This window comes from Thamnophis sirtalis, unplaced genomic scaffold (assembly GCF_051295495.1).
Source record: "Thamnophis sirtalis isolate CommonGarterSnake01/CBP01778 unplaced genomic scaffold, rThaSir2_p1.2 scaffold_10, whole genome shotgun sequence".
Classification (NCBI taxonomy): Eukaryota; Metazoa; Chordata; class Lepidosauria; order Squamata; family Natricidae; genus Thamnophis; species Thamnophis sirtalis.
Genome location: NW_028261390.1, coordinates 68,976,401 through 69,001,847, shown reverse-complemented (window position 1 = coordinate 69,001,847; position 25,447 = coordinate 68,976,401). Strand labels below are relative to the sequence as shown.

Here is a 25,447-nt window from a genome sequence, read left to right as displayed (position 1 = left end):
AAACTGTTAAGGTGAACTATTCCGTGACCCGTCAATACTGCGCTCGACTAAGCCGCGCCCGATTAAACCGCGTCGCTGACGTCATCAACAGGGCGACAACAGCCAGCGCGGAGAAAGAAGGGCGCTTTAAATAGCGCTTTGAAAGCAAGCCGATTCAACTTAAGGTAAGGGTTAGGTTTAGGGTTAGCTTTAGGGTTAGGTTTAGGGTTAGGGTTAGGTTTAGGATTAGGTTAAGGGTTAGGATTAGGTTTAGGGTTAGGTTAAGGGTTAGGTTTAGGTTAAGGGTTAGGTTTAGGTTTAGGATTAGGACTAGGTTTAGGGGGGTTAGTTTTAGGGTTTAATGTTAGGTTTAGGGTTTACAGCGTGCTTCTGTCTCCGTGCTGTTGTCGCCCTGTTGATGACGTCAGCGACGCGGTTTAGTCGAGCGCGGTTTTGTGGTGGAACCGAACTATTCCATTGCTTGTGTTGGTTTTTGCAACGTACAATTCACTTACTTTACTTATAGTACTGAGCGTGCTGGATAAGGAGCTATCCAAATCGATGCTTCCAGAAGCTTCCTGCAGGCTCTTACTTTTATTTCCCTGCCAAGAAAACCCTCGTGTTATTATATGCATTTAAAATATATAAAGATATACAGTACGTATATAAAGAAGCATGAAAATTCATATAAAAGGCATTCCTTGGAATGTATAAATGGTTAAATTTAATGATTCTAGCTGTGGTGTGATCGTTATTAAGTTTAGTTTTGGGGAGCAGCTAAGAATAGGCGCATAGGTAGTCCTCGTCTTATGACCACAACGGGGTCCAAAACTTCCACTGCGAAGAAAGACAGCTGTTTAGTGAGTTTTGCCCCATTTCACTAGCTTTCTTGACCATGGTTGTTAAGTGAATCACTGCAGTTGACAAGGTACTAAACCGGTTGTTAAGCGAATCTGGCTTCCCCATGGATTTGCTCATCAGAAGGTTGCAAAACGGGATCACACGACTTCGGGACAGAACAACGGACATAAATAGGATCATCACCTGAACATGAAGATGCTGTGACGGTGTGAAAAACAATCCTAAGTCGCTTTTTTTCATGGCCGTTGTTAACTTTGAATGGTCACTAAATGAACTTTTGTAAGGACTAGCTGTACCCTACTTCCATCTCCCCACCCCTCTTGGCACTTGATTAATCAGTCTGAAATATTGAAAATAACCAAATATTTGTATTGCGGCCCGCCAGCAGCCAGCGAAACAAGTGGCACACTCAGACAGTGAGGAGGTTGGGGAGGAACATGGGCCAGTCCTGGAGTCTGGGGAAGGCTCTGAGGAGGGCTCTGCGTCGGAGGCAGAGAGGGGGCCAGGGCGGCCAGACAGTTATCAGCTGCCTTCGGAGTCGGAGATCAGTGGAGCAGAAGAACAGCTGGAGCCTGTTCCCAGTGTGCGCATGCGCAGAGCTGCCAGGAGAAGGGAACAGCTAAGGAACAACTCCGGAGTAAAGCCACAGGTGGACGGTGAATGGCCCCTCCCATAGGGAATAAAGAGGAGCGAAAGAGGAGAGGAGTTTGCAAGAGACCATGAGTTCAATTCATTCGGGTGAAGATCTCTTCCTGACTTCTTGCCAAGTAATTGCTGCTACAGCATGGCGTTTAGAAGATATCGGCCTGGCAGCTCTCCAAGCCCGATAAAGGTCTGTAGTTGTGAAATCTCTTGAAAGACTGTTGGCCGGGACTTTGCTGGAGAGGAATTCCCTTTATAAACTAAATAAAAGGGGTTTTATAGGGACGAGGAGTTGGCTTTGTGCTTTTGGGAAGCCTAGGTCAAGAACAATTTGTCTAAATTCCCATTAAAAGAGTGGGCTGTGCATTCGCCGATGGATACTCGTAAATAATGTTCTTCATGGTTTCCATCGTTTTAAATACATACCCAGGTGTTGTGGCCCAGCAGGAGCCGTTGGAGCTGCCACCAGACTCCGACAGCAAGGGGCCCTATGAGTCAACTTTGGAGGATGTGGAGGACCCTGGACAGGGTTCTGACTCCGAGCAGGGCGCAGAGAGGCTGGTTGGCCACCAGGAGGCGCCTGAGCCTTGGACCAGTGGGGAGGAGACAAGGGAGTGTGATCCGGACATCAGCAATGGGGAGGAGCCAAGGGAGTTGTTCCTAGATGCCCGGCACCGGAGAGCTAATAGGTGTAAGGAACAATTACGCAATTACAGGAGGTAATTGCACTCATCTGGTGGTCATTAGGCTCCTCCAGACTATAAAAAGGACTGCTTGTGCACATGCCCCTTTTGCAGAAGTCAACACAGGAACTAATGTCGGAGAACATGATTGTGAGCTTGGCAGGCTGGATTGCTGCCACGGCTTATCTGTGCTGGATTGGTGCCCAAGCTTGTCTGTGCCGGTTTGCTGCCAAGGACCTGTCTGTCTGTTAATTAAATGCCGTAACTTATCTTTGGCTCGGAGTGTGTGTTGGTGTGGGACGAGGGGGGTCAGAACACCCAGGTGTGTGTTTAGTGGTTTGGTTTTAAATATAGTTGTTTGTTTTTAGTGCAAAAATACATCTTTCATGACTTGGAAAGTTCAACCCCCAACGCAGCAACAGTAAGTCGAGAGACTTACGCGGGATAAAATATTTTCCAAGGATTCCGTCAGCGACCTCTTCGCTTTGCTCGTCAGCACGTCCAGCTTGAATCGAGTTGTGCTGTTGGGCAATTCGTTTCCCACGGCTTCTGCAGAGGACTGCCCGGTCTAGGAGGTTAAGATAACAAATGCATTTGAAAAAAGAAAAGAAAGATAAATCAACGGGAACCACTTCAAAAAAGTAATAACAAAAGTGTTCACTCCCAGGAGACATTTTTGTAATAGAAAAACTACTCAAAAATGTAGAAGACTTCTCCAGGCCCATAAAAATGCTAATATACATTCTGGGTGATTGTCAAGTAGAAATGTTAATATCTCTTAGATTTTCTTAGATGTCGAATGTTTATTTTCTTAGCACGTAATTAACTAATTTAGCAGTAGCAATAGCAGTTAGACTTATATACCGCTTCATAGGGCTTTCAGCCCTCTCTAAGCGGCTTACAGAGTCAGCATATCGCCCCCAACAACAATCCGGGTCCTCATTTTACCCACCTCGGAAGGATGGAAGGCTGAGTCAACCCTGAGCCGGTGAGATTTGAACAGCCGAACTGCAGAACTGCAGTCAGCTGAAGTAGCCTGCAGTGCTGCATTTAACCACTGAGCCACCTCGGCTCTCTCCCTAATTTGGGATTGACGGAAAAGTCCTATAAATCTTATTAAGAAATCATTGTTTAAAGACGGTTATAAAGTTATAATATTGTGTGGGCCTGGAGAGGAGAGGTGAGATAATCAGTAAATAACCTTTAGTTAACTACAATAATAACAATGAAATGTTAATGGACAATATTTAATGATACATACAGATGTGTTACCGGGGGGGGGGGGTACTTAGCTATCTATCTTAACCGAATTAATTTTAGAACATGTCATAAAGGTGTAATGGTATTGGAGATCTATTGAAATTGCAAATGAACGCCAGTAGGTGGTTGTGTCTTCTAACATAAATGATTCTAGGTAAAAACATGTTTAAAAAATGGTAACCAAATGAGAATTATGGTTTCAGGGATAGTAAAATACATAACTTTTCTTTCTTGACTTAAAATGTTCAACATAATTTGAATGAAGTATATGTAAGGACTGGAAGAAACGCACGGAATATATTTGTAACCAATCGATACGCTTTCAACAAGATGTAACTTAGTTGGATGATTGTACATGTATACTGCTATTTTTTCTTTTTTTATGTATATTGAAATGGAATTATAAATACCATCAACACAAAAGGGAGTTTGCTCAGAAGCTGAAATACACCAAGTGAATTAGAGGAAGAGTGGGAAGCAGAGGAGAGAAGAAAGAGAGGAAGAGAGGGACAGGAGAGAGCGTGAAGGGGGAAGATGAGGTGTATAAGGAGGAGTGGTAAGGGGAGAGAGGAGAAGGAGAAAGGAAGGGGAAGTAGACTAGAAAATGATGGAGGGAAGACAGGATGTAGAAGAGTGGGAAGCAGAGGAGAGAAGAAAGATAGGAAGAGAGGGATAGGAGAGAGGGTGAAGGGGAAGATGAGGTGTATAAGGAGGAGTGGTAAGGGGAGAGAGGAGAAGGAGAAAGGAAGGGGAAGTAGACTAGAAAATGATGGAGGGAAGACAGGATGTAGAAGAGTGGGAAGCAGAGGAGAGAAGAAAGATAGGAAGAGAGGGATAGGAGAGAGGGTGAAGGGGGAAGATGAGGTGTATAAGGAGGAGTGGTAAGGGGAGAGAGGAGAAGAAGAAAGGAAGGGGAAGTGGAGTAGAAAATGATGGAGGGAAGACAGGATGTAGAAGAGTGGGAAGCAGAGGAGAGAAGAAAGATAGGAAGAGAGGGATAGGAGAGAGGGTGAAGGGGGGAGATGAGGTGTATAAGGAGGAGTGGTAAGGGGAGAGAGGAGAAGGAGAAAGGAAGGGGAAGTAGAGTAGAAAATGATGGAGGGAAGACAGAATGTAGAAAGGGGGAGGAGAGAAGGGGAAGAAAGTGTCGGATAAGGTATAAATATGGTGTATGGAGAGCAGAAGAGCCAATAACTGGGGTTTTTTCTCCCCCTTTGGTAGTTGATGTTAAGATGAATTGATGTAAGTACTTAATAATATAACTTGATATTGACTATGTAATAGTATACATGTGATTATATGCTATGAAAATGGAAAATAAAAACTTTTTATGATGAACAAGATGTAACGAAAGATGGTTTTTTTTCTTATTTTTTTTTTGTTTAACTAAAACAATAAAAATTTTCTCAAAACAAAAAAATGTAGAAGACGTCAGAATATACTCCAGATACTTTAATTAGTCCCCAGTTGGTCATTTTCTGGGCAACTGTTTGGCAGTTATACAATCATCATCATCAGCGTACAAAATTTAAAATAGAATGGGATGGGATGGCCAGATCCAACCCCTGGGCCTCGATTTTGACCAGGGGGTGGGCTTCAAAAATTTCAGCAACGGCTTCTCTGCCCAGTTGCTGGGTGGGCGTGGCCATGTGGGTGTGGCCTAGTCAGCCTCCTGCATCATGGTGGGGGCAGTGATGGATTCCGTATCCTGTCGCAACCGGTACACACCACCACGCGCACCAGGGGTGGGTTTCAACCGGTTCGCGGCGGTCCCCGCGAACTGGTTGGTCGGCGAACCGTGAAGTAAGTAACTTCCGGGAACGGTGAAGGGCCCGCCCGCCCGCGCTCTTTACCCGGTTTTGACGAGTTCTGCACTTCCACGCATGCGCAGGACGCATACAGCGCCTGCGCAATCCTCCAGGAGCAGCTGGAGCATCGCATAGACTCTAGTACGCATGCGTGCACTGCGCGCGTGCACGAGGACGCCGCCGGCCCCGTTCCAACCGAACCGGTTGGAACGGGGCGAGAAACCCACCCCTGATGCGCACCACTACTCTGTGACATTCCAGCTACTTGGTGGAGTGTCGCGCAGGCGCCGTACGCTGCATGTGCATGCACAAAAGGCCCAGTTGCGTTAAATACTGGTAAGGAGGGCGGACGGGTGGGTGGGCCCTCCGAAGCACCGTACTGGAACGGTACCTGGTGCTCCCAGCAAGCACCAGTCCACCCGTACCGGGGTGTACCAGCTACAACCCACTACTGGGTGGGTGGGGGCATTTTCGCCTTCCCCAGGCTCTGGAGGCTTTCCTCGAGCCACTGGGAGGGTGAAAACTGACTCTCCCAGGCTTCGGAGGCCCGCTGAAGCTTCCGGGAGGTCCGTTTTTTTCCCCTCCTGGAGTCTCCACGCGGGCCCTGAACTTACCTCGTATCCAAAACGGGCTGTGTGCAGACTCCTAGGATGAAGGAGGGGCGGGGTGGGAGGGGCCAGCCAGGGGTGGGATTTGGAGGTTCTCCGAACCGGCCATAACGCTAGCTACAGGTTCTCCCTAACCCAGACAAACCTGTAGCAGCCGACCCCCGAGTTTGCCCCCCTGCCCTATAGCAAGATCGTTGGTGTACAGCAATTTTCAAACATCTATTTCCCCAAAAGTTGCAGCCTGTTTTTTTTTTTTAAACAGTCCTGCTCTCCTACGCGATTGCTGTTAGAAAAGAGCATTTCCTCCATCCGTCTTTCAAAACAAATATCGGAAAAAGGAAATTGCAGACCTGTTTCACTTCCCCGAGGTGGACGTGATCCTTCTGTTTTTCTTCGTAGATGTTTCTCAGGATAGAAATGATCAGTTCATTCTCCTTCTGTTCATTCCTTGGCCTTATTTTCTACAAAAAACGGGGGGGGGGGGGAAGAGGAGAGCTTAATCCTTTTAGCTCATTGCATCGCCAAATTGCTGCAAACACAGGTAGGCCCAGACTTACGACGGTTCATTTAGTGACTGTTCAAGGTTACACTGAGAAAGCACCGAAAAAGGGACTTGTGGCCAGGTTTCACACTTACTCAGTGAGGCAGAAGAACAGCTGGAGCCTGTTCCCAGCGTGCGCATGCGCAGAGTTGCCAGACGAAGGGAACATTTAAGGAACAAGGGCCAACTCGGGAGTAAGGCCACAGGCAGACGATGAATGGCCCCTCCCAGAGGAGATAAAAGAGGAGCAAAAGGGGAGTGGAGTTTGCAGGAGACAATTAGCTTGCTTAAATAGTGTGAAGATTTGTTCGTGACTCTCAGAAACTCCTTGCCAAGTATTTTCTTGTACTGTGTTTGCGTTTGGAAGATATCAGCCTGGCAGCTCTCCAAGGCTGATAAGGTCTGTGCTTGTAAATTCACCCTTGAAAGACTGTTTGCCGGGACTTTGCTGGATGTGAAGGAGAGGAATTCACATTAGCTTAATAAAAAGGGGTTTTGTCGGGACAAGGACAGTGGAGGGATTCATCCAGTTCGCACCACTTCAGGAGAGCCAGTTGTAAACTTTCTGAGCAGTTTGGTGAACTGGTTGTTGGAAGAAATAATTAGGGCAGAGAGCCAGTTATTAAATTATTTGAAACCCACCATTGGACGAGGAGTCTGCTTTGTGATTTTTGTGAAGCCTAGGCCAGGATGTAATGTTGTTTAATCCCGGGCAAGCAATTTCCATTGATTTTAATGCAACTCCTCCTAAGAGGCACAAATTAGGAACACAACTTAGAAAATGTATTTTTCCTCCCCAGAAAAATATATGCCGTCAGTTACCTGAACTTCCTCAAAGATGGCTGCTTGCTCCTGGTTATTCAGTGCTGATAAATGTTTTTGCAGTTCCAACTTAGTTTTAGAAGGATGCACCCCTAACAAATAAACAGATCGACATTTTAAGTCAACATTTTGGCTCGAGACTCGATATTTAATTAAGGCGTCTGCGGAACCTTGTCAGCAAGCCAACTCTGACCCCCACATAATTTACAGCCCAATTATGACCCTGATCAGGCCTTTTGGAGAATATTTGGTCACCCCAAATTCACAAAGTAGAATGGTGGATGGATGAAACAATTTGCTCTTTGGTCTCGTGATGATAGCAGCCAATTAAGATTTACGTTTGTTTTGGCCCAAGACCTCCTTATCTATACAACCACCTCTTCTTTTAAAGACCCCGTAATCCCTTGCGGGGTGGAGTCTTGGGCAACTGAATGGAGCTGAGTGTTTACTGGCCAGATGCCATTCCCTGTTGCCAATGAGGAGTTTTGTTTGGCAGATCTATTCTCATTGTGCCCAGAGAGAGAAATATCTGCCTCTACCTGGGATCGAACTCACAGACTCCTGATAGTGAGGCAAGAGCTCTACCTCTAGGCCACCAGAACCCACTCATCCTTATCTATACCATGATTCAATTATATACACCCTAAAAATTAGTTTTTTTTTAAAAAAATCCTGTTGATCTATCTATCGGCTTACTCCCAAAGGTATCCAAGAAAACACACAGACAAACCTGGATAATTCTCACCTTCTATCTTTTCACAGAGTTTATGAAGAATTTGCATAGGACACCCATCGCAGAACTGCAGCTGAGTTTTGAAATTTTGATGGACGGCCGCCACACTGAAGGCCTGTTTCAAGGTCATCATGATCTCGTCCACCTAAAAGAGAGAGACGGAGGCGGGAGAGAGAGGGAGAGAGATTGAGAGAGAAAGGATAGAAAGGACAGAGATAATGGATGGATGGATGGATGGATGGATGGATGGATGGATGAATGGATGGATGGATAGATGGATGATAGATGACAGATGAGGGGGAGAGAGAAAGGAGAGAGAGACAGAGGAGAGAGAAGAGAAAGAGAGAGAGAAAAGAGAGAGAAGAGAGGGGAGAGAGGAGAGAGAGAGGAGAGAAGAGAGGAGAGAAAGAGGAGAGAGAAGAGAAAGAGAGAGGGAGAAGAGAGAGGAGAGAGAAGAGAGGAGAGAGAGAAAGAGAGAGATAGAGTGGAAAGAGAAGAGAGAGAGAGACAGTGAAGAGAGAGAGGAGAGAGGGAGAGAGAAAGAGAGAGAGAAGAGAAAGAGGAGAGAAGAGTGGGGCGAGAGGAGAGAGAGGAGAGAGAGAGGAGAGATAAAAGAGAGAGAAGAGAGAGAGAGACAGTGAAGAGAGAGGAGAGAGAGAGAAGAGAGAGAGAGAAGAGAGAGGGGAGAGAAGAGAGAGAGGAGAGAGAGAAGAGAGGAGAGAAAGAGAGAGATAGAAGAGAGAGTGGAGAGAGAAGAGAGAGAGAGACAGTGAAGAGAGAGAGGAGAGAGGGAGAGAGAAAGAGAGAGAGAAGAGAGAGAGAGGAGAGAAGAGTGGGGAGACAGGAGAGAGGAGAGAGAGGAGAGAGAGAGGAGAGGGGGGAATAAAAGAGAGAGAAGAGAGAGAGAGAGGAGAAAGAAGAGAGGAGAGAAAGAGAGAGGGGAGAGAGAGAGAAAGAGAGATAGAAAAGAGAGTGGAGAGAGAGGAGAGAGAAGAGAGAGAGAGAAAGGGAAGAGAGAGAGAGGAGAGAGGGAGAGAAGGAGAGCGGAGTTGGCCTTTTATGCTGTTCTAGTCCTTTTGCCTTTTGAGCCATGATAGCAGAGATGAGTTCCTGCTGGTTCGGCCCAGTTCGACCAAACTGGTAGCTGTTTGGCGGCCTGCCACGTCCCCGAACCGGTTCTCCTACAGGGCTGCCATCTTTATTTTTGGTTCTGTGCATGCACAGAACAATTGTAATTGCACACATTTAATTTTTTTAAACATTTTGCGCATGCACAGACTTATTTTTGCACAAGTGCACATGTGCGGAGGACTCATCTGGTGTGTGCGTGAGCCAAGTGAGCATGCGCAGCATTTTTGTGCTCACCGAACCGGCAGTAGCCCACCGGGAGCAACCCACCCCTGCATGGTAGCACAGTGGTTAGAATGCAGTATTGCAGGCTAATTTTGCCCTCTGCCAGTAGTTTGCTCCTGACTGGCTCAAAATTGACTCAGCCTGCCATCCTTCCGAGGTCGGTAAAATGAGGACCCAAATGTCAACTCGCAAAGCATCCCTGGCCTGCTCTCGAGTTGCCATAGGCAAGGGGGATGGGAATCTGGCGAAGCAGCACAGCAGCCACAAACAGAAGCACATTCCAGGCATAGCTTTCTCAAGGCTGTCTGCCTGGTTACCCACAGCAGCCGGAGTAGCGTGATCTCTACAGCCCACTCTACAGCCCACGAAAGTGCTCCTTTGGAGAATGTGATTTATGACACAACCTGGGGGAAGGGGGAAACAGGGTCATAGTTGGGCTGTAAATTACATGGGGTCAGAGTTGGCTATGTGCTGACATGAAGCTCTTGATAAATAACTGGATTTCTTTTGAAACTTGGCTTGAGATTCATGATTTAATGAAGGCATCTGTGGAACATTGACAGCAAGCCAGCTCTGACCCCACGTAATTTACAGCCCAATTATGACCCTGTTTGTATGACCACAATTGTTGGGGACAATATGCTGACTCTGTAAACTCTTTTAGAGATGGCTATAAAGCGGTATATAAGTCTCAGTGCTATTGCTATTTTCAAGTGCTTACCAGGGCTTCTTCTGCACACTGAAATACGTAACACACAAAATGGAAGCCTCTGTTTTTGGAAGGCTCTCTGCAGATGAATCCAAAGTGATCCACGTGACGAATCCCCTGCAAAACCAATCGTTGCATCAAAATGTTTGTAAAGGAAGGGGTATAAACAGCTTTATGACTGTATGCAGGAAAACGGGAGGACTTCGTTTGTAATGTCTGAATGTTGACTCGTTCAAATTTCTCCTTGTTTCTAGGTTGAATCTCTCCCTGGTCAGTTCCCAGTGCATGGGTACGCAGAGCTGCCAGAAGGTAAGAACAGTTAAGACAAAACGGGCAACTCGGGAGTAAGGCTTGGAAACGATTGCCCCCCCCCATAAGACATAAAGGAGGCGCAAAGGCACATGAGCCTTTGCAGGAAGCAAAGCAACTTTGTTCGTTTTGGTCGGTTCAAACTCTGAGAAACTCCGTTTGACTCTGTGCTCCGTGTGGCCTTGCAAAGCTAATTGGCAATTAAGCCTTTGGAAGCGTTTCAAGGGAGATAAAGGTGGGTGCTTATCAGCCTTACCCTGAAAGACTTTGGCAGACTTCTGTCGGACTCTTTACAAACTATTTGGGACTCATTGTGAATGAACTTAATTCACAGCTGTTGAAATAAAAAGAGGGTTTTGAGGACTAAGCGTGTGCTTTTTACTGTCTCAGGAAGTCTAAATCAGGACAGCATCTGTCTTGTTTTATCCACAGAGGTTAACATGCACAGTGTAATATTTTCTTCTGTAATACAAGTTAATCATTAAATGAACCGGGAGTAGGAAAAATTAGATTTTATGACCTTGTTAAAAAAAACAAAAACAGAATTTGACCTTGAGGGATGACTCAGAAATATTCCCTGACAAAGTAGATGGTCATAAAGAAACTCCTTCTAATTTATGACAGATTTCCGTTAGAAATAACCATTGTGGGATTTATGCTAAAGTTTCCTTTTTTTTCATTATTGGCTGCCAAACCAATTTAGCATTAGGGGATTTCCATGGAATTGCATCATTTGCATCTAATTTTTTTTTTTTTTTTGACAATGGGGGGGGGGGAACAGCTTCATAAAATTGGGACGTTATTTGTTAATTGTTGAAACAAATTTCAAACCAAATTAAATAAAGGTAAAGGTTCCCCTCGCACATCTGTGCTAGTCGTTCCTGACTCTAGGGGGTGCTGCTCATCTCTGTTTCAAAGCCAAAGAGCCAGCGCTGTCCGAAGACGTCTCCGTGGTCATGTGGCCAGCATGACTTAATGCCGAAAACACATGGAATGCTGTTCCCTTCCCACCAAAGGTGGTTCCTATTTTTCTACTTGCATTTTTACATGCTTTCATACTGCTAGGTTGGCAGAAGCTGGGACAAGTCACGGGAGCTCACTCCGTTACGTGGCGCTAGGGATTCAAACCGCCGACCTTTCTGATTGACAAGCTTAACGTCTTAGCCACTGAGCCACCACAACCAAATTATAACCCCAATCGAGACCAACGTTTCTCAAGCTAAGCCAGGCAGTTGTTAAGTGAATTTTCTCGCTAAGTGAATCACTGCAATTATTACCTCAGTAACACGGTTGTTAAGTGAATCGGGCTTCCCCGTTGATTTTGCTTTCGTTAGAAGGTCGCAAAAAGGGATCACGTGACCCAGGGACACAGTGACCGTCATAAATATGAAACGGTTGCCCCAGGGCAGTGTTTCTCAACCTTGGCAACTTGAAGATGTCCGGACTTCAACTCCCAGAATTCTGGGAGTTGAAGTCCGGACATCTTCAAGTTGCCAAGTTTGAGAAACACGGCCCCAGGGTCTGAATTTTGATCATGTGACCATGGGAATGTGGCAACGGTCGTAAGTGTGAAAAATGATCGTAAGTTACATTTTTCAGTTCCATTGTAACAGGCACTCCTCGACTTAGTGACTGCTCAAAGTTACAACAGTACTGAAAATAGTGACTTACAGTATGACCGTTTTTCACAGTTACGACCTTTGATCAAAATTCAGATTCTTGCCCACTGGTTCGTACTTATGACCGTCCCAAGGTCATGTGATCCCCTTTTTGTGACCTTCTGACCAGCAAAGTCAACGGGGAAACCAGATTCACTTAACAAACGGCTGACTAAAATATCAACTGCAGAGATTCACTTAACAACTTAACAACAGGAAATGTCGTAAAACGGGTGGTGGTGGGAAAACTTAACGTAATAAATGTCTCTCTTAATGGCAGAAATTTTGGACTTAATTGCAGTCGTAAGTCGAAGACTACCTGTATAAGATTGTAATTAATTAAATTACATTTAATTAAACAGGAAACAAAAATCCAATCATAATGATGGTGATGATGATGATGATAGAGGGACGAAGTATACAGTTTATTGATATCGCTGTTCCTGGAGATGCCAGAGTCAAAGAAAAAGAACTAGAAAAAATCATGAAATATCGCGACATGCCCATTGAAACTACCCATTAGGGATGAAGCATGTAACAGTGATACCCATTGTCATCGGGGCACTTGGCACCATGTCCAAGAATTTTACAAGACACATCAAGAAATTGCAGCTTCCTGCAATAAATACCAGCAGAACTGCAAAAAACTGCGCTACTAGAGCCGAGGTGGCGCAGTGGTTAGGGTGCAGCACTGCAGGCCACTTCAGCTGATTGTTATCTGCAGTTCAGCGGTTCAAATCTCACCGGCTCAAGGTTGACTCAGCCTTCCATCCTTCCGAGGTGGGTGAAATGAGGACCCAGACTGTGGGGGCAATATGCTGACTCTGTAAACCGCTTAGAGAGGGCTGAAAGCCCTATGAAGCGGTATATAAGTCTAATTAATAAATAAATTAATAAATACTCAGAACACCTTATATTTTAAGAAGGTCCTTGGTTGATACCTAGGACGCTGGCAACAACCAGTATCAACCATTAGCACCAGTCAATTTGTGATGCATTTTTGAATGTTCAGTTGGCTGAGTTTCATGTTTAATGAATAAAGTAAATAATAATGATAATGATAATAATAGAAACTACACAGCTATGGATGAAGCATGTAAGAGTGATACCCATTGTCATTGGGGCACTTGGCACCATGTCCAAGAATTTTACAAGATACATCCACAAATTGCAGCTTCCTGCAATAACACCATGGAACTACAAAAAACTGTGTTGCTCGAAACATCGTATATTTTAAGAAGGTCCTTGGTTGATACCTAGGACGCTGGCAGCAAACCATATCAACCATTAGCCCCAGTCAATGGTATTTGTGACACACCTTTAAATATTCAGTTGACTGAGTTTCATGTTTAATGAATAAAATATTATAATAATAATGATGATGATGTATGAAAACCAGCAGACAGAGAAATCGATCGGAGACAAGAGAATGAAAAAAAAAAAAAATTAAAATACCTGGGAGCAAAAGGAAATTTCTTTAAAGCTTTTCTCAATAACAACTTTTTTGGTTTCGGGACTTATGATGTAAACTTCGGACTGCCCAATCTGAAAACGATAAAAACAGTGTCAATAGTGCAGCCCTAATATTATTCCCGTTATTGTGCTCTGCATTTTTGAGTCGGTACGTGGGAAGCATTTTGCATAAACAGGATGCAAGGAAGATGGATTTATTTAAGGCAGTATTGGGGGGGAAAAACCACAGATTTGCCGACGTCAAAACATCGATGAAGCCAATTAAACAAATGCCGCGCGATCATGCTTGGGAATGCTATGTAGAAAGTTAGCACCCACTCCTCCTAGAATGAAATATTTTAAGAAATATTAAAAAGGCAGAATATTATATTTCCCTGGATGAGAAATGGAGAAACATGGTTTTTTTTTAGAGGCAGAAAGCAGACTCACTCTTTCTTAGTAGCTCACAACAGATGTCAGCTCTTAAGAGATAAAGAGCTTATTGAGATCTAGGTAGCTCTATTCATAGGCAAAGTACTGCAGGCAGAAATCTAGTGCCGCTTTGTGTGATTTTTGACCAGTCCCTCTCTATGTCAGCCCAACTTATCACATAGGGTTGTTGTGAGCCTGTGGTGGGATTCAAATAATTTAACAACCGGTTCTCTGACCTAATAACCAGCTGGGTAGGTGTGGTTCGGTGGTCATGTGACTGGGTGGGCATGGCCAACTCAACGTCACTCACGTCAATGAGCGCTTCGCCTTAGCTGTTACAATGTAATAAGGGTTAACCGGAGAAGCAGTTTCTGTAAGCAGGGCAATAAAAATTAGTCTAGACCAGTGTTTCTCAACCTTGGCAACTTGAAGATGTCTGGACTTCAACTCCCAGAATTCCCCAGTCAGCGAATGCTGGCTGGGGAATTCTGGGAGTTGAAGTCCAGGCATCTTCAAGTTGCCAAGGTAGAGAAACACTGGTCTAGAAACAACACCAGAGTGTTTCCTTCCTGCCTTCCTTACAGGATTAGCCCTGTAAAGTGGAAAGAAACAAAAGGAGATTTCTTCCAACAACCGGTTCTCCAAACTGCTTAGAAAGTTAACAACCGGTTCTCCCGAATAGTTGCGAACTGGCTGAATCCCACCACTGTTGTGAGCCCAATGGGAGGGGGAAGGTGCGTTGGATATATTTGCTGCCTCCAGTTATTTACAACACTAATAAGAAAGAGGGGATACAAATAAATAAATGCATATCATATTTTTCTGACTATAAGATGCACCGGTGTATAAGACGCACCAAGATTTCGAAGAGGTAAGTAAGAAAAAAAAGCTTCTCTCTTCCCCGGCCCCCAGCAGCACTCTGCAGGCTTCAGCAGAGCTGGAGGAAGGCAAAAACTAACCCTAACCCTGTGAAAACTGCAAAAACGTTTCCGTTTTTGCAAAAAATGGGCCGTTTTTTTGCCCACTTTTTGCAAAAATGGGATGCAGAGGCTTCGGGAGGCCAAAAATGGCTGTATTCGGTGTATAAGACGCACCAACATTTCCACACTCTTTTAGGGGGGGGGAACGGTGCGTCTTATACTCTGAAAAATACAGTAACTTCGTAGACAATTATTCATTATAGAGTTCAAAGAAGGGAGCATGGAGCATCCCTTCTTCTTTGGTTGCATCTACTCTGAAGTAAGTAGGGAGCATTCACCCACACTTACGTCAGACGAGCTGCAAAATGAAATTTTACAAGACCCACAAGAAACAAAACTGCAACGGTGTTGTTTCCCACAAGCACAGCCTCTAAATCTCCCCCCCCCCTTCTTTGCATGGTTTCCAGAGGCAAACTTAATCTTAAATAGTTCCAATGGTTACCAAATTAGATGCCCGATTAATATATTTATTTTATTTTATCAATTTCATATATACATTCACAATTATATGATCTCATAACTGTTATTAATAATACGTATGTATAACAATTTTCCCCTACAGTTGACAATATACTTGAAGATTGCTTTCTTAACATCCCATAGATCCATCTTATCTTACAACGGTCCTACTTCTTCTTCCCTCCCTCCCTCTTTCCTTCCCTCGTTTCTTCTCTCCTACTCCCCTTCCTTCCCTCCTTCCCTCCTTCTCTCTTTCCCTCCTTCCTTCCCTCCTTCCTTCCTTCCCTCCTTTCTTTTCTCCTTTCTTTTCTCCTTCTCTCCTTCCTTTCCCCCTTCCTTCCCCCTTCCTTCTCTCCTACATTCCCTTCCTTCCCTCCTTTCTTCTCTCCTTCTCTCCTTCCTTCCTTCCTTCCCTCCTTTCTTCTCTCCTTCTCTCCTTCCTTCCTTTCCTCCTTTCTTCTCTCCTTCTCTCCTTCCTTCCCTTATTTTTATTTTATTTTATTTTTTGTATGTTCCCCCCTTCCTTTTTATTTGTAAGCCGCCCTGAGTCTCTTGAGAGTGGGCGGCATACAAACTCCATAAATAAAAAAATAAATAAATAAATAAATAAATAAATAAATAAATAAATAAATAAATAATATAAATCTTTTTTTGGCCGTGGGTGGGTGCAAGAAGGCAACGTCGAAGTGGGAGCTTTAGCTATTGTACAAACTGCTTTTCAGGGCATATAAAGTGAATGGGATAAACAGACACCTGTTGGGAATATAATGGTCGTACAGGTGTGCATACCCCAAGCTGCAATTTTGGACCGCGACTGTTTGAGCCACAGGCTGCCAGGCAACCGTAGATGCCAGCGGTCGCAAGCAAAGAGACTTTGAGACATGACCTCATCATCTGTGAAACATTCTTAATGGGCCAGTTTTACTCTCCGCTGCTTAATTTTATTTGGGAACGCTTCACCGATGTTGCGTGTGTTAAAACCATACAGGCAATTAATTACACAGGGAGTGGAGTTGTGACAAACTTCCGAAGGGCCCATTACGTGGAAGCTGCTCTCCAGAGCAAACAGTTTGTATGTGATGGAATTGCTGAGTATTTTTTTAAAAAAATGGCAGAGTCTGGGTGTGCTCTGAGTTTGGTGGTCTTCTCGCAGACGTTTCATTACCAAACTAGGTAACATCATCAGTGTTACCAAGAAAGCCACCAAGCTCAGAGAGCACGAAGGACCCCTCAGTTCAGTCCCGAGCTACAAATTTTCTCCTCCGCAGTGGTTAGGGTGCAGTACTGCAGGCCACTTCAGCTGACTGCTATCTGCAGTTCAGCGGTTCTAATCTGACCGGCTCAAGGTTGACTCAGCCTTCCATCCTTCCAAGGTGGGTGAAATGAGGACCCAGACTGTGGGGGCGATATGCTGACTCTGTAAACCGCTTAGAGAGGGCTGAAAGCCCTATGAAGCGGTATATAAGTCTAACTGCTATTGCTATCGCTATATATCCATCCATCCATCCATCCATCCATCCGTCCGTCCGTCCATTTATCTATCACCTATCTATCTTTTTTATCATTTGTCATCTTGTGCTGTCTGCTGCTTGCTAGACTACTACATAGGATCCTTGCCTGGATTTTCCCTTGGAAACTACCAGTGGTGGGATTCAGCCAGTTTGCACCACTTCGGGAGAACTGGATGCTAACTTTCTGAGCAGTTTGGTCAACTGGTTGTTGGAAGAAATCATTAGGGCAAAGAACCGGTTGTTGACTTATTTCAATCCCACCACTGGAATCTACTCATCTGCCTCTTGATCTAAGATGGGACAAACTCCTAATTCCTAGGGGATGGTCTGAGGAATAAATGAAAACATTAATGGGAGATAAAATCCAGCAGGGTTTGAAAGTTTCGTACTTTTCAACTCTGTCCTAAGCGAGATCAAAATATTCTTTAGAGGAATGGTTTTTAATTTCCCTCCTCTCTCTATCAAAAATAACAGAGCTTATCCCTTTAGATGAGTCTGGTGGACTTTTATTACTTTCCAAGTTAATGACCTCATTTATAAACTCCACGGAACTTAAATTAAACATCGGGACAGAATGTGTGAACATTGCAATTGGCCAAGGAGTTATGGACTTGAGGTCAACTGTATTTTGGAATGGATTTTTTTTTCTTGGTACCAAGGTCCCAAAGGTGCTTCCCCCCCCCCCCCCCCAAATGGCAACTGGACTTCCTTGATTTATCTCGAAGACGCTTCACTTCTCATTCACTTCTGTTCTAACTCACTGGAAGGGAAAGAAAGGATTTATACTCTCTGCAGATTAGGGGTAACGTGGTAGCAGTACTGCAACATTTGAGGGGCTGCCCTAAAGAAGAAGGAGTCAAGCTATTCTCCAAAGCTCCTGAGGACGGGGCAAGAAGCAATGGGTGGAAACTAATCAAGGAGAGAAGCAACCTAGAATTAAGGAGAAATTTCCTGACATTAGAACAATTCATCAGTGGAACAGAAATTGCCTCCAGAAGTTGTGAATGCCCCAACACTGGAAGTTTTTAAGAAGATGCTGGATAACCATTTGTCTGAAATGGTAAAGGGTTTCCTGTCTAGGCAGGGGGTTGGACTAGAAGACCTCCAAGGTCCTTTCCAATTTGATTCGATTGGATTCAATTCGATTCCATTCCACTCTACTCCACTCAACTCTACTGTTACCCTTACACTACCCTTCCCTTCCATTCTTCTAAAATCAGGGCTTCCTTATTTGACCTAACCGTCCTTCCTCATAAGTAGGGGCAGTTGCCAGTTGCCCAATAAAAAAGGAAGTGTAAGGTCAGAAGTCTTCTTTATTACACCATAACCCATTTCCTTAAAACTAAAAGAAATGGTACCACCATTCCAGGAAGCAGTGGCCTTGCAGAGGCGCCTTGAAAGAAGCTTCCTACTTAAGATCAACATTACCTACATTTAACCTGCTAGAGAAGACCCTCCTTCTAGGAAATCAATTTCGTTGGAATCTACTAGGATCAATGAAAGGAGGAAACATTGCTCAGTCAGTCCAATGTGAATCCTCCCCCCAGGAGGAACCGTAGAATGATAGGATCCTCGGGCTGGAAGGAAGACTTGGAGGTCTCCTAGTCCCACCACCTGCCCCAAGACAAGAATCTTCATGCCATCCCAGACAAACGATCGTCCCAATCTTTCCATGAAGACCTCCAGCGATGGAGCACCCACAACCCTGAGAAGCAAGTTCTTCTGTTGAGTAATTGTTCTCACTGCCAGGGAATTCCAGATTGGGTCTCCATCTGAGGAGCTTCCGCCCATTGCTTCCCACCCTGTCCTAGGCTGCTATGGAGAGCAAATTGATGCCTTTCAAGGATTGGAAGTTATGATCAGGTCACCCCTAAGCCTTCTCCTCCTTTGGCTAAACATTACTAGTTCCATCTGTATATATTTCATCTAGACCTCGACAGTACATAGATGGCATATCCCCCTCACCCTCCCTGTCTTCTCCTCTCCACCCATCGGTCTCTCCTTCTTGGTAATCATACTGATATATTCTTGTTGTGTTCCTTTCCATTGTTTGCTTCATTGTTTATTATTTTACTTCTGTTTACATTCTTTTCATTGCTACCTTTTGATTGAGGGGGTCCTTGGTGCTCTCTGAGCTTCCTTTCCTTTATTTTCATGTTCTTTTCTTTTTTCTTTCTCTCTTCTCCCTCCCCTCCCTTCCCCTCTTGTCCATTACCCTTCCCTTCCTGTTCTGTTCTTTTTCCTTTCTCTCTTCTCTCTCCACTCCACTTCTCTTCCCCTCTTGTCCATTCCCCTTCCCTTCCTTTCCTTTCCTGTTCTTTACTTTTTTCTTTCTCTCTTCTCTCTCCCTTCCCCTTCTCTTCCTTTCCCCTCTTGTCCATTCCTCTTTCCTTCCCTTCTCCTCTTCCTGTTCTTTTTTCTTTCTCTCTTCTCCCCCCTCCTCTTCCCTTCCCTTCCCCTCTTGTTCATTCCTCTTTCCTTCCCTTCTCTTCCTGTTCTTTTTTCTTTCTCTCTTCTCCCCCCTCCTCTTCCCTTCCCTTCCCCTCTTGTTCATTCCTCTTTCCTTCCCTTCCCTTCCTGTTCTTTTCTTTCTCTCTTCTCTCCCTTCCCCTTCTCTTCCCTTCCCTTCCTTTCCTGTTTTGTATCTTTTCTTTCTCTCCTCTCCCCTCCCCTTCTCTTCCCTTTCGCTCTTGTCCAGTCCCCTTCCCTTCCTTTCCTTTCTGTATCTTTTCTCTCTTTTTTCTCTCTTCTCTCCCCTCCCCTCCTCTTCCCTTCCTCTCTTGTTCACTTCCCTTCCTTTCCTGTTCTTTACTTTTTTCTTTCTCTCTTCTCTCTCCCTTCCTTCTCTTCCCTTCCCCTCTTGTCCATTCCTCTTTCCTTCCCTTCCCTTCCTGTTCTTTACTTTTTTCTTTTCTTTCTCTCTTCTATCTCCCCTCACCCTCTCTTCCCTTCCCTTCCTTTTTTCCATTCTTCCATCCCTTCCCTGATTTCATGCAAACTAACTTAAAGTTTGCAAAGAATGAAGAAAATAGTCACTGCAAATATAACTGGAAAGGAAACCAGATAATGGAAGACTAACTTGGTTCATTTGCTCGTATGAAAAGTGCAGAAAGATTGTGAGAATCCGGGAAAAGGAATGGCCCAGAGGGCAGAAGGTGAATCGGCTGTTAATTTATCACAGAAACCGCTACTCAGCTTAGCCTGGGGGAAAAAAAATCTTCCTGAGAAATTATTTGAAATGGCCCAAATGAACTCTGCCTTCATTAACTCACTATAAATAAGACTGGGAAACTCCTCTTGAAACTCTCCAAGATTAGGCAGCGAGCCCAGATGAAAAGTTACAGGCCCAACGGATGATGGGTGGAATTTGACTCCAAGGATCACAAGATGTGGGGCCCATTGGATTCTAAACCCCATCCAAAATTACCATATTTTTCAGAGTATACGATGCACCAGAGTATAAGATGCACCAAGATTTTGAAGAGGCAAAATAAAATAAAGGTTTCTGCACTCTGCAGACCTCCCCAAAATGGCCCATTTTTTTGCCAAAACGGGCCCATTTTTTGTCAAAAAAAGGGCATGGATAGCCTTTCGGAGGCTTATAGAGTGCTCTTGGGGGTTGGGGTCAAAAACGAACAAAAAACGGGCCGTTTTCGCTCATTTTTGCCCTCCCCAACCCCCCAGGAGCACTCAGGAAGCCTCCTAAAGGCTATGCACGGTCATTTTTGCAAAGGGGGTGGGGGTTCAGGAGGCCAAAAAGACTGTATTCAGTGTATAAGACGCACCCAGATTTTCATCCTCTTTTTTGAGGGAAAAAGGTGCGTCTTATACTCTGAAAAATACGGTCCTCCCTTCTCAAGGATCTGCAGCGTTTCAACACTTAGCAATACAGCAATGCTTAGGAACGGTCAGAAGCTTGAAAAAGTTTTAGCAATGGGTTCTCTGCCTGGTTGCTGGGTGGGTGTGGCCATGGTGGGCGTGGCCTAGTCATCCTTCTGCACCATGGTGGGGGGCAGGCGTTTTTCACCCTACCCAGGCTACGGAGGTTTTCCTCAAGCCTCCGGGAGGGCAAAAACCTGTTTTTTGTCCTCCCGGAGCCTTCGCGTGGGCCCTGCACTAACCTGGCATTCAAAACCAGCCACGTGGAGACTCCTGGGAGTGGCACAGTGTGGTTAGAGGGGTGGGCGGGGCTAGGCAGGGGTGAGATTTGTGGGTTCGCTGAACTGGGCGGATCCTTAGCTAGAGGATCGCCTGAACCTGCGCAAACCCGCAGCAGCTCAACCCTGGGAATTCTAAGCAAACAAAATCAGGCTTTTACCGTGAACAGCATAATCCGGTTCCCAGCGATATCTGTCGGCTGTACGTTTTGTCCCTGGATAAATTGACTTTTTAAGTTGAGGGAAATGGCGTCGTCTTCATCCAAGGACCTGGCCAGGCTGTTACCCTTCAGGCTCCAGGTCTGCGAGTCCCTTTTCAACGCAAAAGAAGGGAGTCCAGGCTGTGAGTAAGATTTCCTCATGGGTTTAGCGGCCTCCTCTTCGCTCGCCGAAGGTTGGAAGACGGAGCGGAATTTGTCACTGATGGAAAATCCGCGGAAGTGTTCGGCGCTGTCATTTGGACGGGACAGGCCCAGGTTTTTGGTATCACTCACATCGTTGAATTTCTCGATGCATTCATCGATGAGGGCCGGAGGGGCGTTTTTGTGCGCGACCGTCACCCGGCCGCAAAACAGCACCTCAAACTTCTTGCTAAAAGGATCTTCAGGTTGGTTCTGAAAGTCTTCTTGACGAGAGATCTTCCCTGCTTGTCTGATGGTGCTGATAATCTCAGGCACCTGCAAAATATATATATATACAGATCAATGGTGGGATCCACTTACCTTTCCTACAGGTTCTCAAATGTCACGCATTACTTCGGGGTGGGTGGGCGGAGCCTCCAGCAGCCGCTACTAGCGGTTCGCCCGAACCAGTAAGAACCAGCTGAAAACCACTTCTGATACAGATTCATAATATAAATATCGATTAAAATACCACATTTTTCGGACTATAAGACGCACCGCAGTATAAGACGCACAAAGATTTTGAAGAGGTAAATAAAAAACCTTTTTTTGCACTTTGCAGGCCTCCCAAAACCTCATTTTTTTGCATAAAAACAGGGCATGCATAGGCTTTGGGAAACTTATATGGTGCTCCTTGGGTCGGTCGGGGCGAAAACGAGCAAAAAAGGGCTCATTTTTGCCCTCCCCAGCCCCCAGGAGCACTTTGGAAGCCTCCTAAAGGCTATGCCCTACATGGCTTAGGGCCAGCGTACCTTCGAGACCACCTACTGCCACATACCTCCCAGCGGCCAGTAAGATCCCACAGATTGGGCCTCCTTCAGATGCCGTCAGCCAGACAGTGTCGGCTGGCGGGCCCCCGGAGGAGAGCCTTCTCTGTGGCTGCTCCGACTCTTGGGAATCAGCTACCCCCAGAGATCCGGACCTTACCCACTCTCATGGCCTTCAGGAAAGCTGTAAAAACTTGGCTATTCCGGCAGGCCTGGGGCTGTTGACCTCACTGTTGAGGTCCAGCCCCGATTAGAATGAATGCATGTGGTTTTTGTGATTTTAAACTGCCTTTTTTTCTTGTTTTTTTCTTTCTCTTTTTTCTTTCTTCTTCTTTTTTGTAAGCCGCCCGGAGTCCTTCGGGATTGGGTAGCATATAATTTTGATAATTAAATTAAATTATGCGTGGCCATTTTTGCAAAGGCGGTGGGGTTTCAGAGGGTCAAAAATGCTGTATTCACTGTATAAGACACACCCAGATTTTCACCTTCTTTTTTTGGGGGGGGGAAGGTGTGCCTTATACTCCAAAAAATATGGTATATGTTTGTTTTCAAAGGGAAGGAAAACAGGAAGAAAAAAGAAAAAAAACCACAACAGAAAAGTGAGAGAGAAGGGTGTCAGAATTGCAATTCTTGACTTTGATTCGCAGACAGATAGCAGTTAGACTTATATACCGCTTCGTAGGGCTTTCAGCCCTCTCTAAGCGGTTTTACAGAGTCAGCATATTGCCCCCAACAACAATCCGGGTCCTCATTTTACCCACCTCGGAAGGATGGAAGGCTGAGTCAACCTTGAGCCTGGTGGGATTTGAACAGCCGAACTGCAGAGCTGCAGTCAGCTGAAGTAGCCTGCAGTGCTGCATTTAACCACTGCGCCACCTCGGCTCTTATCCCTGACTCACAACCACAATCGCGCCCAAAGCTTCTGCGGCTAAGGAGGAACGGTTTTTCAGGGGATTCCCCCACCCCCAATTTTACGACTTTTCTTGCCACAGTTGTTAAGCGAATCACTGCAGGATTTCAGTTAGCAGCGAAGTTGTTGAGTGAATCCTGCTTCAATCATTGACTTGGCAATTTTGTGTGCCATTGTGGTTGCAAAGCAGTGGTGGGTTTCAAAAAAATTTCGAACCTACTCTGTGGGTGTGGCCTCCTTTGTGGGAGTGGCTTGCCGGCCATGTGACCTGGTGGGAGTGGCTTGCCAGCCATGTGTTCTCTCTCTCTCTCTCTCTCTCTTTTTTTTCTTTCCTTCCTTTTGTCTCTCTGTCCCTTTTTTCTTTTTTTCTTTCATCTCTCTCTCACTTTTTCTTTTTTTTCTTTCTTTCTTTTTTCTTTCTCTCTCTGTGTGAGTGTGAGTGTGTGTGTGTGTGTGTGTGTGTGTGTCTCTTTGCCTCCCTCCCTCCCTCCCTCCCTCCCTCCCTCCCTCTGTGTCTCTCTATGTGATTCTCTCTCTGTGTCTGTCTGTCTGTCTGTCTATTCTGTCTGCTCACTCTGTGTGTGTGTGTGTGTATGTGTGTGTATCTGTCTCCTCCAGTGGTGGGTTTCAAACATTTTTGGAACCTCTTCTGTAGGTGTGGCCTGCTTTCCGGGTCCACTGGTGGAACCTCTTCTAACCGGTTCGGTAGATTTGACGAACCGGTTCTACCGAATAGGTGTGAACTGGTAGGAACCCACCTCTGTTGCAAAGCGAGGATTTCCTGCAATAGGAGAGGCTGAGGAGGCTGGATTGAAAGACAAGGCTTCTCTCCCGAAGGAATAAAAAGAGGAGAAGGCCTCAAAATCACTCCTTCTGGAGAGGGGGGCAAAAAAAATCTGATTTTTGCATCTCTCTTTATCCACATTTGGGGGGGTGGGGAGGAAGGAGGGGCAAATAATAATAATAATAATAATATTTGAGGAAGAAACCTAATAAGGGCATTTAATGGATCCCAGACATATTTCAGGAGAATTAGTCAGAGGATCCCCATAAGGGAAAGAACAATGACCTGAGAATGAAACAGGAAGAATGACCTCATCCTCAGATTTGAGTCTGTGGCTCAGTTTAGCCAACGTGGAGTTGAACTTTAACCAGGGTTCAACTGTTTTCTTTTTTTTTTTAAGTACTTCTGGAGCCAAGGTGGCGCAGTGGTTAAATGCAGCACTGCAGGCTACTGCTAGATCAGCAGGTCAGCGGTTCAAATCTCACCGGCTCAGGGTTGACTCAGCCTTCCATCCTTCCGAGGTGGGTAAAATGAGGACCCAGATTGTTGGGGGCAATATGCTGACTCTCTGTAAACCGCTTAGAGAGGCCTGAAAGGCCTATGAAGCGGTATATAAGTCTACTGCTATTGCTATAAAAGTAGAAGAGAACTTGTAACGGGTTTTCTGAGAAGGCTTTTCCTACGACAGGCCTTTATAGGGGTCGCCCAAAATGTGATTGTTTTCCTTTGCTTGTTTGGCCAGTTATTTAGGAATTTAGTAATCTGGTATATCTGTTGTTTGTATCTATGTATTATCTATAATCATCATCTGTCTATTATTACGTATCATTTGTCTGTCAACCTATCATCTATCTATCATCATCTACAGTGTATTTTATCTGTCTGTCTATCTTCATCGTCATTATCATCATCTATCATTATCATCTGCCTGCCTGTCTATCATGTATTTATCATTATCTATCTCTATCTATCATCTATCTATCTATCTATCTATCTATCTATCTATCTATCTATCTATCTATCATCTATCTATCTATCTATCTATCTATCTATCTATCTATCTATCTATCTAATCATCTATCTATCTATCTATCTATCTATCTATATCATTTATCTATCTATCTATCTATCTATCTATCTATCTATCTATCTATCTATCTATCTATCTATCTATCTATCTATCTATCATCTATCATTATCATCTTCTGCCTGCCTATCTATAATGTATTTATCATTATATATCATGCCTGCCTGCCTGCCTGTCCGTCCATCGATCCATCGATCCATCAATCCATCCATCGATCCATCCATCATCTATCTATCTATCTATCTATCTATCTATCTATCTATCTATCTATCTATCTATCATCTATCCATCTATCTATCTATCTATCTATCTATCTATCTATCTATCTATCTATCTATCTATCTATCTATCTATCTATCTATCATCTATCATTATCATCTTCTGCCTGCCTATCTATAATGTATTTATCATTATATATCATGCCTGCCTGCCTGCCTGTCCATCCATCGATCCATCGATTGATCGATCGATCGATCGATCGATCCATCCATCCATCCATCCATCCATCCATCCATCATCTATCTATCTATCTATCTATCTA

At 44.8% G+C, this 25,447-nt stretch overlaps 1 protein-coding gene across 2 annotated transcripts in view; it reads right to left on the bottom strand.

Moving 5' to 3' along the window:
• Positions 1–25,447, bottom strand: part of TBC1D1 (TBC1 domain family member 1) — a 69,419-nt gene that overhangs the window by 25,383 nt on the left and 18,589 nt on the right. For both annotated transcript variants that reach the window (XM_087724805.1, XM_087724806.1), the window contains exons 2-9: positions 21,119–21,634; positions 13,422–13,511; positions 10,012–10,116; positions 7,950–8,082; positions 7,205–7,296; positions 6,192–6,302; positions 2,605–2,733; positions 495–581 (exon numbers count right to left, since the gene is read on the bottom strand). In XM_087724805.1, the coding sequence (XP_087580931.1) occupies positions 495–581; positions 2,605–2,733; positions 6,192–6,302; positions 7,205–7,296; positions 7,950–8,082; positions 10,012–10,116; positions 13,422–13,511; positions 21,119–21,634 (1,263 nt within the window). The remainder of the gene's footprint in view (positions 1–494; positions 582–2,604; positions 2,734–6,191; positions 6,303–7,204; positions 7,297–7,949; positions 8,083–10,011; positions 10,117–13,421; positions 13,512–21,118; positions 21,635–25,447) is intronic.